At 43.2% G+C, this 19,264-nt stretch overlaps 1 protein-coding gene across 1 annotated transcript in view; it reads right to left on the minus strand.

Annotated features, from left to right (window-relative positions):
• Positions 1–19,264, minus strand: part of LOC117826528 (integrin beta-1-like) — a 34,569-nt gene that overhangs the window by 6,058 nt on the left and 9,247 nt on the right. Inside the window, exons 2-12 of the mRNA XM_034702642.1 lie at positions 8,495–8,561; positions 7,944–8,029; positions 4,207–4,429; positions 3,450–3,620; positions 3,124–3,362; positions 2,121–2,276; positions 1,844–1,939; positions 1,645–1,734; positions 1,387–1,527; positions 592–794; positions 16–254 (exon numbers count right to left, since the gene is read on the minus strand). Coding sequence (XP_034558533.1) covers positions 16–254; positions 592–794; positions 1,387–1,527; positions 1,645–1,734; positions 1,844–1,939; positions 2,121–2,276; positions 3,124–3,362; positions 3,450–3,620; positions 4,207–4,429; positions 7,944–8,029; positions 8,495–8,561 — 1,711 coding nt within the window. The remainder of the gene's footprint in view (positions 1–15; positions 255–591; positions 795–1,386; positions 1,528–1,644; positions 1,735–1,843; positions 1,940–2,120; positions 2,277–3,123; positions 3,363–3,449; positions 3,621–4,206; positions 4,430–7,943; positions 8,030–8,494; positions 8,562–19,264) is intronic.

Below are 19,264 nucleotides of genomic sequence, written 5' to 3' on the forward strand. Positions count from 1 at the left end.
CGTCATGATGCTCACCTCCACAGAGCTTGTTGTTGGAGCGGTCACAGTTGAAGTTGTCACACTCGCAGTACTTGCCGCTGTAGATCTCTGCAGGGTTGTCCCGCTTCTTACATTCACATGTGCCGCAGACACAGTCCCCGTTGTTGCTGCAGATATCTGTACCGTTGTCTTTTCTGCAGTTAGCGTCCAGGTCCTCTGTCCGCACTTCGTCTTTGCTGCACTCACATTGACGTCCGATTCGTCCATCGTTGCACCTAACACGGGAAACAGGAGATTCACCTTTTTGGTAAGAATGTGCACAACCGTCAAACATTTGAGCAGCAGAATAAATAACAAGACAACATGTAAATGAAGGGCCCGTCAAGAACACTGCTGGGAATCAGTGTGTGAGAGTTTCTGGATGGGTTTAAGTAGAAACGTTTTTACTTCTTAGTTTCATTTAATTTTGGTGTCTATGAAAGGTGATTTCTCTTCATCTGCTGTAGAGGAACACTTTTGCTCGGAAACTAGAAACCCTCACAGCTTTGAGGCTACATGGTTCACAGTTCAGCTGCAGTGACAGATGTAATTGTTTTTTCGCTCAGCACTCACTTGCAGGCTCCACACTCGAAGGTTCCGTTGCCCTCATGGCACTGCTCACTGTTGGGCTCTCCCTCTGTGGCACACTGACAGTCACAGATGAAGTTCAGAACGACCTCCACCTCTTCTGTGAAGCCCAGAGGTTTGATCTTAATGGTCTCTGTCTTGCCGTGAGCCGGACACTTCTGGGATTCGATGGAAATCTTGAAAGACACCTGGAAACCAAAAGAGAGTTCAAAGGGTCAAGACGTTATGGTCTATTATTAAGAAATGGGTTACATTAGAGAAGCTTGTGATGCATCTGCAACACGGGACGTCCACCAGATCTGTGTCCGGTCCGTCTCCTACCCGCTGGTGCCTGACTTCCTGTCCTGCTCCATCTGCTCTGTTGAGATTGATGTGTCATGCTCCGGCATCCGGCAAAAAGAAGTCTTGTGTATCTGATCCGTTGCGTTCCAACCTGCCGGATCACAGACTCAGCTGGAATGCAACGGAGCGGATCCAGTGGAAGTTAACACACTGACTAGAAAAGAAACCGATCAGATCAGGAAACACGACGGATCTGAGACGGATTGGAGACGGACTGGACAAGGATCTGATGGGATTTAGCAGTAATGATTCTGTTGCTGTGAAGTTAATCATTAACCTATACCACACAGAGTGGGATATTAATCAGGACCACAGCCCAGAAACTGGACTTCAAGGTGGTAAAGTTTTACTATGTTTTCCAAATGTGCTTTCTAGGTTTTCCAAGAGCTGAGGTGTTTGTAAACAAAGTAAAATGACTTGTTTGTCTCATTTCTCTACCTCGTCTCCGATGGAGATGTTGGAGCACTTCCTGCCGTTCTCCCCTGTGCTCTCCACACCGTTCTTACAGATGGACTTGTAGTTGATGGAAACTCCCTCTGGCAGCCTGCCGTTTTCCAGAATGACCTCAGAGGACAAAGACTGACCAAAACAAGAGAAACAGACGGTAACTAGAGGCTCTACCCACAGCGCTTTTGTGTAAACAATGAAATCATCAACCTGGTTGCACAAAGCTTGAAAAACTGTCCCTGGACTCACGTTGTAGGCATCAATAATGAGTTTGATGACGTTGCTGGAGTTGGAGGACAGAGTGCCCACAGCTGATTTAGGGATAAGATTTTTCAGCTCCTGGAGAGAGACACAAGGGTGAAAGGTCAAAATCAGGGTGAACAATTGTTAAATGACTCCATGTTTTGAGTTCTATGATGTCAGTTAAAACAGGAAACACAAAGTTGACCTTGTACACAGGCTGGAATTCTTCAGTGACGGCAAAGATGGTCTGGATGTTGTGGTCACTCAGTTTCTGAACCAGATGTGCGATAGAGGGGTAGTCCTGTAAAGTAGAAACAAGACCAAAACATGATTAATAAAAGAGTAATCCAGATGACACTTCAACCCCCAGACTGTTGGGTCACACGTGGATCAAGAGAAAGACTCAAGACATGCAGAGAGAACAGCTCAGTCATCTCTCCCTAGATGCATTCAACGTATTCAATGGATGAAAAACTACGTACATAGTAGTGGCTCATGGTGTACATGTTGTTCTCAAGGTGACACTTCCCATCATTTGGCAGGACGATGCCGCCCAGTTTGCCGTCACCAGCGAAGTGGAAACCAGCATCGGTGGAGAACACCAATAGACGAGTCACGTTCCTCCATCCGATTTGCTCCTGAGAAGACATGAGGAAAAAGACCGCATGATAAGAGACCGCTCTACAAGCAGGCAGAACCCACTACCAGTAACTAGAACACACAAAACACTCCTAAAGTCTCTAAAGGTAGTATGGGAGGTAGAACCTTCAGTTATCAGGCCCCTCTCCTATGGAGTCCTATACCATTCAGGGTCCAGGTGGCAGACACCCTCTCTACTTTTAAGAGTAGGCTTCAAACTTTCCCTTTTGATAAAGCTTATAGTTAGAGCTGGATCAGGCTTGGACCAGCTCTTAGTTATGCTGCTATAGGCTTAGACTACCAGGGGGGAACTGACACACTGGGATCCTGTCTCCCCCCTCTCTCTGTCTGTCTCTTACTTTAACTCTTCCTGTCCCATTAAAGTTACTAACCATAGACCTTTCTGGAGTCCCAGAGCTCCCTTGTCTCGGAGGTTCCTCTGGATCTCTGCTGCTGTGGACGTTCCAGACTCCAGTGGCAACAGCCATCACTATCAGTCTCACCACTATCATCTCTCTCTCTCTTCATCTCCCTCTATCCCTCTCTCCAACTCGGTCTCAGCAGATGTGTGTCTAACATGAGTCTGGTCCTGCTGGAGGTTTCTGCCTGTTAAAGGAAGTTTGTCCTTACCACTGTAACTTGCTAAATGCTGCAAAGTGCTCTGCTCATGGTGGATTAAGATGAGATCAGACTGAGTCCTGTCTGTAAGATGGGACTGGATCTTATCCTGTCTTGATGTTGGTTCTTTGTTAATGATGGAACATAGAGTACGGTCTAGACCTGTTTGGAAAGAGTCTGAGGATAACATTTGTTGTGATTTGGCGCTATATAAATACTTCTTCTTACCCCACAGACTGCCACCTGCATGATGGCGTCAAACCCCCCCTCTGGAGAGTCCAGGTTTCCTGAGATCTGCTGCTGGCTGACCAAACGGTTGAACTCGTCTCCTTTGTTCGTCAGCTTCAGGACGTTCTTGTAGCTAAAGGGGCTGGTGCAGTTCTGGTTCCCTGTGCAGGGGTTGATGAGCCTGGCTGGCGTGGTGCTGATGTAAGGCATGACCGTCTTCTCCACAAAGGAGCCGAAACCTAAAACCCAGAGAATGTATTTCACTCATGGTTGTTTAAATATCACAAACGCTGCAGACTTATAATCTGAAGACGAAGTTTCCTCACCGATCCTGAAATCTGAGGTGATCTCCTGCATTTCTCTCATGAGGTCGGTGCCGAGGTTCTTCACGTTTTCCAAATCATCTTTCATGGAGAAGGAGAGGTCCATAAGGTAGTAGAGGTCGATGGGGTAGTCCTCAGCACGCTTGAATTTCAGCTCAAAAGTCTGTGGCTCACCTTGAAGACATAAAATGACGGGTGTTAGCAGCATTTGAGAGACAGTGACAGCCAATGCACTGGGCTCTACAACATAAAATATATTATCTCTATAAAGTTCTTTAACTAGCTGGAATCTTTTCACAAATCATAAGTTTCAAAAAGAAGGACACATAAAATAAACGTTCAAAAGCAGATGTTGCAGAATTATGTCCATTTCTTGGTCTTCTCTGAGACGTATTTCACGCTGGAGAAAGACTTTAATTTTGCTCTGGAGTTCGATGACTAACGCCACATTTCAACATCAGCTCTGCCCGACTATTCAGCTTATTTTGGTACGAGGTGCTTTTCTTCTTTTCCTTTTCGGCTGCAGATGAATGCAACAAACAATCATAGTGGTACAGCATGTCACCTCTAGAACGTTAGACTTTAAAGCAACTCTCTCTTTAATTTTTGTCATTTATTTTGAAAAGAAACGCCATTTTTTTCTCAATCCACTGGTGACGATTGAGCTTGATTCAAAAGAAATATCTCCCATCATGCACATGACGATCACTCTCATGACTCAGTAGTCTTTCTTTGTTAAAGGTGATAAAGGGATATTCACCAGATCTGAGCGTCAGAGTGAGTTTCTGTGGCTGGATCTGAGTGATCTGCTCAGGCTTCAGTTTCTCTGCCACGTCCTTCTTGCGGTTGGTGACGGGCTTGTCCTTGTTGATGGTGATGCTTCCACGCGGGTTCTCGATTTTGGTCACGGCACAGTTTCTCTTCTTCAGGGACTCCAGATCGTCACAGCGGGCCGACTTGGACTCACCGGTGGAGAGGAAGTCCTGAGGAAGAAGCACAGCAAGTTTAGTGAGATTAACTTTGTATAAAACATGCCAAGAATACTTCATGAGTATCGTTTCTTGGGCTTAAACTTTGGTACAAAAAAGATACGTAGGACATCAAATTACTGAAGAGGTAACACGGCGTTTTTGCAGATATCATGCTGGGTGTAAGAGCCACATAATCAGTGATGCTGAATGATAAATTCCATACGCAATGTACGGTTTGTGCAGAAACACCTGGAAATGTTCTTACGTGTACAGGAATTCACCCGAGTATAAAGGAACAGGGAAAGTAGCCCGCTGTCCTGACCAACATGTTCCAGGAGTACGAATATCGTATCTTAAATTCTCACAAGCATCTGACCCCTTTAACAAAAGGTGATTTCAGGTCTGAATGTTGGAGATAAATATCACTTTGGATCAATAAAGGATCTGGGATCAGTCCATGCTGCTGTTTTCCTTTAAGGCCGTCGTGTCAGGCTGCAGGAGATGACGGGGAAGCCCGGCTAAGAATATAGATTGGATGCACATGATATCCCACAAGGCAAAGTCGGGGGAAAAGTTGAGACAATGAGCTCAGTCAAAACAAAAATAGAGCTTTGACCGAATTCCTGCGAAACCACGTGATGCATAGAAAGCTCTTTTTCCTGCTTTTCCTGTCAGTGTGCATTAGGAAACATTGAGAACGCATTTTAAAAACCAAAAATAAAAGATGCTTATCAAACATTAAATCAAAGTTTAAAGAGAAGATGATAGAATCAGCATACCAAAAAATATTGTTATTTAGAGTTATAGCTAAACTTTGGTTGGTTGAGCACGTAGTGTTTAGTTTATGGGGCACTTTTAGCCGTCAGACATCTTTGTTGATTCCTGAACATCAAACACCATGTTGTGGTTTCTTAAGCTCCGTCAGCTTTAATGTAGTAGGGCCAAATCCAATTCAAGCGTTATCTCAAGACTCTTTCCAAACAGGTCTAGACCGTACTCTAGGTTCTATTATTAACAAAGACCCAACATCAAGACAGGATCAGATCCAGTCCCATCTTACAGACAGGACTCACTCTGATCTCATCTTAATCCACCATGAGCAGAGCACTTTGCAGCATTTAGCAAGTTACAGTGGCAAGGACAAACTTCCTTTAACAGGCAGAAACCTGCAGCAGGACCAGACTCATGTTAGACACACATCTGCTGAGACCAAGTCATTAGAAATTACAACAAAAAGTAGGTTCAAACATTCAGTGTAGACTTAGTTGAATTCTTTTTTCTCTGCTGAGAGGTACATTCATTTACACGACTGCAGTTCATCACCGTATTTATAATAAGCTTGTTTCTGGGCAGTTCTTGTTTTTTTCAGAATGACTGACTTGTGTTTTTTAGGGGAGAGGGAGGAGGTAGAACCTTCAGTTATCAGGCCCCTCCTTTGGAACCATCTACCAGTCAGGGTCCGGGTGGCAGACACCCTCTCTACTTTTAAGAGTAGGCTTCAAACTTTCCCTTTTGATAAAGCTTATAGTTAGAGCTAGATCAGGCTTGGACAAGCTCTAAGTTATGCTGCTATAGGCTTAGACTGCCAGGGGGGAACTGACACACTGACACACTGGGATCCTCTCACCCCTCTCCCCTCACCCTCCATCACTTACTTCAACTCTCCCTGTCCTAACCATAGACCTTTCTGGAGTCCCTGAGCTCCCTTGTCTCGTAGGTTCCTCTGGCCTGCTGCTGTGGACGTTCCAGACTCCAGAGGCAACAGCCACTACTATCAGTCTCACCACTATCATCTCTCTCTCTTTTCATCTCCCTCTATCCCTCTCTCCAACTCGGTCTCAGCAGATGTGTGTCTAACATGAGTCTGGTCCTGCTGGAGGTTTCTGCCTGTTAAAAGGAAGTTTGTCCTTGCCACTGTAACTTGCTAAATGCTGCAAAGTGCTCTGCTCATGGTGGATTAAGATGAGATCAGACTGAGTCCTGTCTGTAAGTTGGGACTGGATCTTATTCTGTCTTGATGTTGGGTCTTTGTTAATAATAGAACATAGAGTATGGTCTAGACCAGGGGTGTCCAAAGTACGGCCCGGGGGCCAATTACGGCCCAAGGTCCATTTATTTATGGCCCCAAGCTTCCATCTTAAATTGTGTTATTTATAGCACAGAAATTAACCACAGTTTATTTCTACAAACAAAACTAAAGTCAATCCAGAAACGTCTCAAAAAGCTTCATATGGACTACCTGTCTAAAACCAAAGCTCTGGGAATTCTGCAAGACGGCAATAAAGAAGAAACACAAGGACTCTTAAAGCTGACAGGTTTTCAAATTAATGTTTTTATCATGATGTGAAAATGTTCTTGATGAACACTAAAAGTTCAGAAGACACAAAAGAGGACACAAGACAAGATCAAATTATAAAATTGTGCAGAAAAGGCAAAATTTGGTGCATCAAAAATGTTCAGAACTCAGGAAAGTAATTATATAGTTCTTAAATGTTGTCTGCTGGTCAGAAAGGTCTTAAAAAAAAACATGAAAAAGAAGTGTGATGAAATCTAGATTGTGATCCTGCCATAGGAAAATAATGATACTAAATATTAAATAAATATTTCATGTATAACTATTAGGATTCCTAAGTCTCAGTAGGAGCCACTGGCCCTGAGGTATTCTGACAACATCATATGTGGCCCTCTCTGAAAAAAGTTTGGACACCCCTGGTCTAGACCGACTCTGTTTGGGAAGAGTCTTGAGAAAATATTTGTTGTGATAATATAAATAATGTTTGAATGTTTCAAACAAGAATGAAGAAAACGCCACATACGCTCTTCAACATCATTTAAACATTCAACTTGTTTCCGGCTTCACTTCTCCAGACGGCACGAGGCAGAACTCCTTAAAGACTTCATCATGTGATGCACTTCCTTGCAGGCCAGCTTATAAAATATTCTCCAGCTATTTTTTTACCCCTGGGGTCCATTCACTCTGTAGTGTATCACTCCCTTAGCCAGAACTCTTGCCTTGGGTACAGACAGCATCTCATTAAAAGTTATTATTCAGCCAAAGTTTCCGCTGGGAGACAAAAAGCAGCTGCACTCATGGTTACAATCAGAGGAGTTATTGTGGTTTACTCGTCTTTGATTAGAAGTGGAAGACTCTTGTAGCGTTAACTCTTTAGTACTGTATTCCTAACCCTGAAAGACAACAGTAAAATCACCCATTGATCTTTGAACACATCGTGGGAGACCTGTGTTTGCTAGGTTTTCACCAGATGGCACTATGACTCTGGTCTGGAGCGTCCAAGCCTTTTGGGTTCAATGATTCTCTTTTGTTTATTAAATGTTGCATAATGTTCAAGATGATGACGACCACATGGGTTTGGTGGCTGTGTTTGTTCAATTCAACAATTGAGCAATGCTGCCACACGAACCACAGAGGACACTCCGACTGTGCCACACCCACAGAGCAACAAGGTCATGGAGATATCATTCATCTCATAAAATCCTTCAGTGATGATTTAAAGACCCGACTCACTTCATCCGTACACCATCCACACGTCTCAGCGACCTGGATGCATTCCCCGCATGATTGTGCGTTTGCCTTGATGCACACGCTCCCCTCTGAAAAGACAAATAAGTTCCTTTTAGCCAAGATGACAAAACACAGTTTCCATTTGTTCACTGATTTAAAGCAGCTTTGGTTTCTGGCTGGAAAATACGAACCCTTCCCAGCTCCCTCAACTGAGTCATGCTGAGAACAGCTCGAGGCAGCTCACCAAGTGGTGACTTCAGCTTGTAAAAAAAAGCCTCCCACCACTAGGCAGCATAAAAAACCCACACGGCCATTTAACCATGAATGAAGGAATACAAGAGCCGAGGAATAAAGAAGTGAAAGCACGGCTGTAGACTGCAGATAACAAGTCAAACCAGGGTTAAAAACAGTGTGTACATGAATGACTGTTTTACATTGGTCAGCCTGTTTACAGAGCTGAAACTGTGTCACACCATGGGTTAGCCAATATTTAACAGTTTAGATAAGAAAAGCAGTGAAATGTGTACAAGTTTATGACGTGTCCTTGCTCTTACCTTGCTGTGCCCAGCTGCCACCAAGGACTGCTGATAATGTTGCTATCAAAAGTAGCCGCAGATCCATCTGTAACAAGAGAAAGAAAGAGAGCTTAATGATGGACACAGAAGGAAGAGATCCACATCTGATAGTTACATTTTCCCACAGTCGATCAGAGTTCATTTTTAGTGAGTTCATCAAGCGTCCACTAGAGGCTGGGTGCAGAAACACAGGAAACCACATACACACCCATTCAAAGAAGACAACCTTTTTTAGCAGAAATAAACATGTTTACAGTCTGGTACAAAAAACAGTTTGGGTCTGAATCATAAGCTGTGTAATACCTGAGCGCTGTTTTGAAGCCTATCGTTGGTGGGTGCCATATTGGAAATGCTGAACTCAACCTAACTTCTCTTGAGCTAGTGTGAGGTAAAGAGGAGGGCTTTGTGCCTCCTCGCTAACAGCTAATGGGTGCCCACCTGTCAATCAAATGAGCCATGTCCTTATTTGGGCAAAACTTGTAAGTTTAATATCTTCAAAACCAAGAAGTTGTAACAAAATTCACCCACCAACAGTGTGTGCTGATAGAGAAATGAGCTATCCATGCTATCTAATTTTTTGTACCAGGCTGTGAACATGTTTATTTCTGCTGTTAAGCTCGGCCTCTTTGAATGGGTGTGTATGTGGTTTCCAGTTTCCAGAGCCAGCCTCAAGTGGACACTCGGGGAACTGCAGTTTTTCTCTCTAGCTAAGATCTCTATCCGCACACTGTAGGGAGGGAGAATTTGTTTGCGTATGTATTTTCTGAGATATTTCACTCACAAATAATGACATGGCTGACTTGATTGACAGGTGAGCACCCTGTAGCTGTTAGCAAAAAGGCTAAAGGCCCACCTCTTTACCTCACACTAGCTCGACAGAAGTTAGGTTGAGTTCAGCGTTTCCAACATGGCACCCACTGATGATCGGCTTCAAAACAACTCTTCAGGAACAGATGGGTGACGTCACGGATGCCATGTCCATTTATTACAGTCTATAATCAGAACATTACAATCAATGCCCCAGTTACTGTAAGTATGTTCCAAATATGGAGCAATGTTTCTCCCACTGTCAATGACATCAGCTCATGAGCACTCTCTCAAACCACCATATTTGCTTCTGACTGGTTTGGAAACTTTCTTGCTGAGGTGTTTAGTCTGATCCAAACTTACTCCTATGAGTCTAACAGCATACTTCATGTAATGACTTTAACAGAGCAGCAGGAGCTTTAGGGGTGACCGACATTTCAAGCAGAATAACTGTGGTGGAGAGGCATCAGAAGACTGCTCTCTGAACCTCAATGAGCTGAGCTGGTAGGCATTAGCCGGCAAGCCTCAACACCCAAAACAAATCTAAACAAAGACCTAAGTCTCCAAAGTGACTCTGTGGTAAATAGTTTTGGTGGTAGGTCAAAGTTATGTTCAGAGAAAGAGAAGAAAACATGAGCCGAGGCAAGAAACTGATAGAAGACAGAGAAAAGAGAAAAGTGTGATTCTGTGTGTTTCCATATTTGGTCAGGCTACTTCTCCTGAATCTATGCCATTCCCACAACTCCCCTGACACACTTCCAATCCTCAAATTATGAAAAATACTCTTTAGGAGATGCTCAGTAAGACAGCGTGGTATTATTGCTGCAGTGCTGTGGGTCAGAGGGTACAGGCATCTGCAAAACAACCACATCCTGTTAAATGGCCCACTGAGACCACTTCCCCACACAAGCTGTAGTCACAGGTATCGTGCTGCTAGGGGAAAGAAAAGCAAGTCAGACATTTTAGACATTCAGGCAACACAGTCGAACACCTTCCTGCAGAATGCTCCATAAAAGTCAAGACTTTCTGCACAATTAGGACTCCTCCCCTGGCATTCCTGAGGATTGTTTACCGCTCTGGGGCTCGTCCTGCTCAGAGCTGCAAATTGCAGAGAGCTGACAGATTGGGAGGAGAGGAGTTTACTCTGGGCCTCTGTGCCACATAGATAGGGAGGCACTGGCATTTCCATTCATGATCTCAGGGCATGATAACTTTAGAGACAGACTTGCTTATTCTGGTCTACAGTAACATGTAGAGTATAAGGCGCACTATAAAGACCTCGTCTGTCACCTAAAAAGGGAGATATGTCCGAAACACCAGTGCATCCACTGTTCCAGAAGACAGATGTGACCTCTGAGGAAGGTAACAGGAGTCTCAGCAAGAGGTTCTGAATCTGATGGGAGTTTTCAGATTCAGAAACAATGCCCTCCCAACAGCGGCTTTTCCCAGCAGTAACTTTCCCTCACAACAGCAACGATGGGGGACAACGGCAGCTTGTCTCCTTGGCCAACCACTGCTCTGCCTTGGAATACATTAGTCTCTTATTTTTTCGTTGCAGGACAATAGCGGAAACACGATTGGTTTTCGTTTCTGATCACGGCAACCCCGCCCCCCAACCTTACATAAGCGGTTCGCTGTTCTAGACCAGCAAAACTGCCTCGGTTGAAAAGGGGTATGTGAGAATGGCAATGCTCGCTCTCCTGCAAGTAGCAGCCGGAGTAGATCTCCTACTCCAGGTCCAAGTACAGAAAAGAGCCGGAGAACACCACGCTCCATCCCTGACCAGCAGCAAACGTCTTGTCACCATCTTAATTCAAGTTTTGACATAGCTTGGCTGTCAAAGGGGAAATAATCCCCCAGGCTGTACAAGACTGATCTCGGTAGGTAAGTAAGTAAAAACTAGGGCTGTCAACGAATATTTTAAATTCGAATATATATTCGAATATTAAAAAAAACGGAGATTCGATTGTGAAAATTAATATTCAACTGTGGAAAAAAACACATCAGCGGCTGCTTTGCGAGTGGGCGCACTGCATGACGGGTCAGGGACAGGTCACAGGAGTCACACATGCACAGCGTGAAGCAGACGGCAGAGAGAAATCCTTCCGTCCCCGGATCCTCAGTGCGCTCAGTGTCTTTTCCTCCGTTGGGAATACAGTGAATAAAAAGAGATCTGGCCTCTTCACATGTGGACTGTCTTGTGTTTTTGGCAAATAACCTGTCAGGCCTAAGACCCTACATTGACAGTGGACTAAAAGAGCCTGACAATCAGTGACACTGGGATAAAATGCAGTTTTTCCTCTTTTTTTTTCTTTATACAAGCGCCAAGAATGGAAGTGGACTACTTTTTCATTTTTAACTTTAACTTCAATTAATGTTAATAATATTTGCTTCAATCACTGAATGAAGCCTGCCTGTATTAGGGACAAGAGTCGGGACCTTTACTTGCTCGCACAAGTCTTGTTCAGCACTCACTCAGTGCATTACGCACAGAGAGGGGGAGGGGGCGAGCGAGAGGTCTACGGTCTTCAAAGTGTTACGGTATAGACCATTGGGTCATTTACTTGTTTTGTAATGTGTAGGTATGTTTTAGGCATGTTATATCTTAAATAAAAATACATATACAAGTATTTATGTCTCCTTGTATTAGTTTGTCCACCTGTTATTGACATAATGCGCAAATATAGATATTTGAATGGTTCGAACCTATGGGATTTTTTTAGAGCGAATATTCGAACGTCATTTTGGAGCAATTTTGACAGCCCTAGTAAAAACGTACATAAATAATAATAAATAAATAAATAAAAGGATTAGAGACAGACAGATAGACAGATAGACTTCAAGTATTTGTTCAGTTCTTGTATTGACTGTTGTCATTAAAAGAAACATGACCAGAAACACCATGACTCCTTCAAGTGTGTTTGTGGCAAAGTCTGTCTGCAAAAAGGGGAAATCATGTTTCTGCTGCTAGATAAGTTTGCTCATGTGAACTGATATTCTTCTAGTGGCGGGAGGAGGAGGAGTCAGACACTCGCTCAACATAAATGGCGGGACGTTAAAGTCCATGCTGCTCAGAGCTGATAGCAACTCCAGGCAGACACACTGATACGGTCTTATCAATAACAGAGCAGTGTTGAGCAAGTTCACACAAAACATGAACAAGTTCACGTTCATTTTTTGGGCTGCATCTTTATTCTTTTTCAGTAGAGCCTCCTATACTTCAGTGTCCAGACCATAATCACTGACATTTACTAAACTACATGAATCACTGTGTTCTACTGTAGAGTTACAGACAGGTTTTAAGTGTAAAAGAGAAGAAAATCTTCAGCTATGAAAACTTAGAAACACACATTTAACTCTACGATCTGTCAGCTGAATATGTGGCTAAAGGATCCGACTTTAAAGCCCCGACACACGTGGACAACCTCCTAAAATAAAAGGACTAAGGGTACATAGACACTGAACAAACACTAAAGTGAACTATTCCTCATCCTCAAAAAGCTACCCCTCTCTAAAAGCGTATCAGCGTGTTGGGGTCTGTCCTGATTGGTTCATAAAACTCCTTCAGATGTTCTCGACAGCTGCTTCACAGGTACTGCTCACTACATCTGGATTACTAGACGCATAAGCCTGGTCCCGTTCATGAGCTGTAACACACACAACACTGTAACAGAGCGTGATCAAACTGCTACTTCAACTTGATTAAAGAAGAGTTGATTGGAACAGGGTGATTTTCTGCAGAGAGAAAGAAAATAAGTATCTCAATCTGTGTTAACAACCAAGTATGAAAACTCTAACCTACAGTCATTTTCACGCCTTGGTGTGTCACTTGATGCCTCAACAAAGACACATTTCCCTCCAGTCTTCTTTAACATGCTACAACAGAAAATGATGAATCCTTTCTGAACCCTGAATAAAAATGTACAGTCACATCTTCCAGTTAAAGCAATGCTGATATTCTGTATCTGTCTTTAATATCAGCTGAGGGATCAGTTGACTGCTCATGTGAGGGAAACAGAGACGACACAAAAACACATCTGCTAAGTTAATAAGAGGTTTGGGACCAGACACGAGAGCCTGCTCCTTTTACACAGTCTGAGTCATTCTCCTTTTCTAACGCCTCTCTCTCTCTCTCTCTCTCTCTCTCTCTCTCTCTCTCTCTTCATCCATCACCAGGAAGGACCTCTGGGGTATGAGTAGTCTACATGATGTGACCTGACAGCCTAATATTTAGAGTAACAGCAGACTGTGTGTTACGATGACTTTGTATGGTCAGGCTTGAGAGAAAGGAGACGCCACGTGTAGGGCTGGGTGATACGGACTAAAAGTAAAGTCTGATTTTTTTTTTATACCAAACTAAACGTTTGATTTGAATCCATCTTTCTGCTCATTTTGATTTATTGTGACTACTTCAGCGAAGATGAGCAACTCTCAGAGTGCCAAAAATAGGAAAACCCTCCCGCCTCTGCACAAATCTACGTGGATCAACTTGCGGCAGAGTTCGAAAAGGAGAGGTCCACGTTTTGGGAGGATGTGTTGTTTCTATTCCAAGAATCCATAAAACCATGTCAGTCCTCTCTGGACTCGCTGGAGACAACAGTGAACTCTTTCCAGAAACGCCTTACCTCTGTGGATTCTCCAGGGATAACTTTGAACGTCTGGCTTTAGCCGAGTCAACCAAAACCCAAAACCCAAAACCAGTCTCTTCTAAACCAACTTGAGAACAATTCACGGAGAGCCACTCTACGTCTATTGAATATCCTTGAGGGCAGTGAGGATGGTAAAGACCTGTAGGGGCTCATGCGGGTGATTTACCCCACCGTGTTTCCTGCACACCGGGCCCCGACTTTTAAATCTGGCTAATGAAAATCCCCATGTACGTTCCTGATGTGTGTTTCTCCAGATTCAAGCAGAAGAAGGCAGCACTACGCTATGCTAGGAATCATGAACTGGAGTATCAGGGAGCCACAGTGGGGGTGTATGAAGATCTCAGCGCAGCCCTCGCTAAATCTTTTCACATATACGGTTCCACAGATGGAGCAGAGACACTTCAGCAAAGTACTGGTGGCAGGGTGGCACATAAAGGTGGATTTGGATCAAGAGTTCCAGGGTCTTTTAGCCCCCAGAATTATTTTACCCTGAACTAAAAGGTTCCTGTGCCCCCATTGTTGTCTGCGTTTGACCGCGGGCTGAAGTCCCGGGTAGATTGTGCAAATCAGGCCAGTGACCTATGGAGGGGGAAAAAAGTAAATGCACTACACCACCAGACCAGTAGAGGGCAGTAAAACAAAGAAGAATGCCAGGAATCACAGATGACACCATAGAAGCAGACGGACAGGCAGGTATCATTATGAGCAACACAACAGTTAGCCTGTTAGCATGAAGAGACTCAGCTGGCGCTGTTTTAGATGGTGCTATATTTCATCACAGATGGATTCACTGAATCAACACGTGAGAGGAGATAAGCGCGAGGAGCAAAGACGTTTCAACACGCCTTTAAAATCCTTTTGAACTCAAAAAGCCGTGGCAGAGATCGGCCGGTGTTTTGGTTTAAACTGCGACCCTGTTAACTGGTGACTTTCAGCCGGATGCATCCCTCATAAACGTCTTTAGACGATCATTAAATATCTGATGAGGATATTTTGAAATCTTAATAAAAACTAAACTAGTTTGCATTCCCAGGAACTCCCTCTGTGTTTCAACAGCTGTGTAAACTCCACAAACACTGACACGTTCAGCTGAAGGTCTCCAGTTTACAGGGTCACTTTTAAAACCGTAACACCGGAAGAGACGCATTCACTGTGGGCTGAGAGAAGACTACTGTTACAAGCTGCTAAATCAAGAGAATCACAGATGTGTGATGGGTGGAGCTTACATGAGGTTTGAGGCTGCAGGAAGAACAATGGTTCTTATTCTGACCGCTGTGAAGATACTCAGATGTGTAAACGATGACTCTGCACCACAAAGGAGACTTAAATATAAGAATAAATAAAACAATCACTGTATCGTCACTGACAACAGGCCAGCTTCCAAGAGATGCCGTGGGATCATTCGCAGCCTCAGACAAATGCTTTATCAAGAATTTCCTCCAACAGCTGCAGGAGTGAGCCAGCTGAAACTCAATCCTTCATGGCTCTCTCTGTTATGGTCGGCTGGCTGCCACCAGACGGGTCAGAGGGGTTTTTGATTCAATCTGCAGTCTGAGAGTACGCCTCAGGGACCTGGAGGAGAGCGGTCTCTGATGTAGATTCACACAGTGCATTCCTCTGCTAACACATGTAGCTGTGTTGCAAATCACTGGCTGCCTGTGTGACTCCTCCGCCGGTCTGACAATGGCGTTCCTTCAGTCCTGTTTCTGTGGTAGCAGAGTGGAACCCAGAGTTTGAGGGGTAGGGAAGCTGCTTTAACTCCTTTAGATTATATCATATCTTTATATAGACTTCAAATATGTTTCATTTATTTTATTTCTGTGCTCAAACAAATCAATGCATCAATATTTCCTTTTGCACTCACAGCAATGACTTGATATGAAGCCTTTGGTGCATCGTGACATTAAAGCAATAGATGGCAGTAAAAGACAAACAAGCATGTAGAAGCTGCCCCGCAAACAGTAACACTGAAAGCAAAGAGATGAGAGCATTTTGCATTGTTGCCAACAACAGAAAGTGGAGAGTTGGATATGAGTCATTCATAGCGACAGACCTCCAATGTCCTCACCAACCACTAACCACAACAGGTCTGCAACACAGGCCCAGTAGGTGCTGTCCCAACAGACAGTGAAAGTAAAGCTGGGCAATATAGACTTCACCATAAAGTATTTCACATCAGTCCATTTCAATATTTATCACAATAAATATCAAATCCTTATTTAATTTAAATTTAAAAGGAAGATTTCTGCTCCTGAGTGAAAGTTGAAGACAGTTTGCTAGCTTGTATCTGGATTTAGTTTCCTGATAAACGTCTTGAATCCATCATTTTTGGCGGTGCTAACAGGAAGCAGGAATGCTTCCCTTTTAAATGTTCCTCATGTGTCTCACACAAGCACCATCCAGAGAGCTTTCTGTTCTCTGGACATCAAAACGGCGAGCTCTCTGGATGTTTTTTTCAAAGTAAACTTAAGACTTACTTTTTTTTATCTAGCTTTTAATTTAGAGTGATTTATTTTTAGCCCTGTACTGCATTTTTATGACTTTAATCATTGCTTTAACATTTATTTATCTTAATTAATTATTTATTTATCTAATAATTGTATTCCCTGTATTCATCTGATCTTGTTAATGCTACCTTATTTTTAACTTTTCTTTCCACGATTACTTATTTGATTTTTTTTACTGTATTGATTTTTTTTTTTTTACTGTATTGATTTTATTTTATTTCATTTTTAAGTATTTTATTTATAATCATGCCTTTTATAATTTTACCCTTGTTTTTGTTTTCTGTCTCTCTTATTTTGTGAAGCACTTTGGGCTGAATGTTTATATGTATGAAAGGTGATATATAAATAAAGTTGAGTTGAGTCTTTTGAGTGAGATGAGATTTTTGTGAAGTTTTAGTTTATAGATTCTTATTTTTCTCAGATTGAAGTTATTTCCATAATTTGATTTTCATTTAGAACAAAGATATATCAAATTGTATTATATTCAGTTTATAGAGTATTGTTTTGAGTTGTGCACTCCCCTTTAAGATTACAAAGGGTTACGGGCAGAGTGATGTTGTTTCCCACAGTGCAGTGAATGCATCACGGTTGTTCAGTGTTCAGTTGTCCTACGGTCGTGGTGGACATTAAACGTGTTCACAGCAGAAGTTGTCTCTGTGCTCTTCCTTTACTCACATCCTGATAGTTTATTTAATGAAGCATATTAAGTTACTTGTTAACACAGAGTCGACAGTGTCAGACTAATGACTCTGCTTTGAGTTGGTAGGTTTTACTTTTTCTTCAGTGTAATTACAGGTTTAAATACACTATATTACCAAAAGTATTCGCTCACCCATCCAAATGATCAGAATCAGGTGTCCTAATCACTTGGCCTGGTCACAGGTGTATAAAATCAAGCACCTAGGCATGCAGACTGTTTTTACAAACATTTGTGAAAGAATGGGCCGCTCTCAGGAGTTCAGTGAATTCCAGCGTGGAACTGTCATAGGATGCCACCTGTGCAAAAAAATCCAGTCGTGAAATTTCCTCGCTCCTAAATATTCCACAGTCAACTGTCAGCTTTATTATAAGAAAATGGAAGAGTTTGGAAACAACAGCAACTCAGCCACGAAGTGTTAGGCCATGTAAACTGACGGAGAGGGGTCAGCGGATGCTGAGGCGCATAGTGCAAAGAGGTCGCCGACTTTCTGCACAGTCAATTGCTACAGAGCTCCAAACTTCATGTGGCCTTCAGATTAGCCCAAGTACAGTACGCAGAGAGCTTCATGGAATGGGTTTCCATGGCCGAGCAGCTGCATCCAAGCCATACATCACCAAGTGCAATGCAAAGCATCGGATGCAGTGGTGTAAAGCACGCCGCCACTGGACCATAGAGCAGTGGAGACGCGTTCTCTGGAGTGATGAATCACGCTTTTCCATCTGGCAATCTGATGGACGAGTCTGGGTTTGGAGGTTGCCAGGAGAACGGTACATTTCGGACTGCATTGTGCCAAGTGTGAAATTTGGTGGAGGAGGAATTATGGTGTGGGGTTGTTTTTCAGGAGCTGGGCCTGGCCCCTTAGTTCCAGTGAAAGGAACTTTGAATGCCTCAGGATACCAAACCATTTTGGACAATTCTATTCTCCCAACCTTGTGGGAACAGTTTGGAGCGGGCCCCTTCCTCTTCCAACATGACTGTGCACCAGTGCACACAGCAAGGTCCATAAAGACATGGATGACAGAGTCTGGTGTGGATGAACTTGACTGGCCTGCACAGAGTCCTGACCTGAACCCGATAGAACACCTTTGGGATGAATTAGAGTGGAGACTGAGAGCCAGGCCTTCTCGACCAACATCAGTGTGTGATCTCACCAATGCGCTTTTGGAAGAATAGTCAAAAATTCCTATAAACACACTCCTCAACCTTGTGGACAGCCTTCCCAGAAGAGTTGAAGCTGTAATAGCTGCAAAAGGTGGACCGACATCATATTGAACCCTATGGGTTAGGAATGGGATGACACTTAAGTTCATATGTGAGTCAAGGCAGGTGAGCGAATACTTTTGGTAATATAGTGTATATTAAATTTTTAATTAACATTTGTCATCTTCATATTGAGAAAAATTATATCAGGATAATTATCGCCCAGCCCTATTCACAGCACTGTTTTTGAAATTGTAGGATCAGTTACTCTATGTCTTTTCCTGTTATTCACACCAATAGAAAGAACAGCTGTTGTAATAAATTCAGTGTAGGACATTTAATAAGTTCGACCAAATACCTTAAGTCTTTATCCATAAACATCCATATGGGGTTTTGACTCAGAACATGCTGACATGTTGTGTCTCCACTGCTTACTTCTTAACTCCTTCCTTACAAATCTGATGTGGTCTTCCATAAACAAGAGAAACTCAATATGCATCGTCTGGGATGGAAGACTTCCCCTTGATAAGACCAGTCGCTGATAGTCGGAGATAAAGCCAGACTCCCTCTCTCAGGTTTTAGTGTCACTTCAATCCAAACACAGCAGTCAGAGAAGGATCCATAACTGACCGTCTGTCTGTGGGCTGCTCTGCTCTTGTTGCTCCAGCTCATATGGCTTTCTAAAGACAGGCCTGGTGTTGTCCAAAGGTGGAGCAAAGCAAATCTGTGAGTGTTTAGTAATCCTTTACAAAGTCCATGTTGTGACTGTGGAAGACCACCACGACGGAAACTGTTTCCTGCTGATGCATTAATTATTTAAAGCTGTCTGCTGCTTCAAATTTCAGCTGAGCAGAAGAATCAAACTCACTGTTCAGCGAACAAGCAG

This window comes from Notolabrus celidotus, chromosome 15 (assembly GCF_009762535.1).
Source record: "Notolabrus celidotus isolate fNotCel1 chromosome 15, fNotCel1.pri, whole genome shotgun sequence".
Taxonomy (NCBI): domain Eukaryota; kingdom Metazoa; phylum Chordata; class Actinopteri; order Labriformes; family Labridae; genus Notolabrus; species Notolabrus celidotus.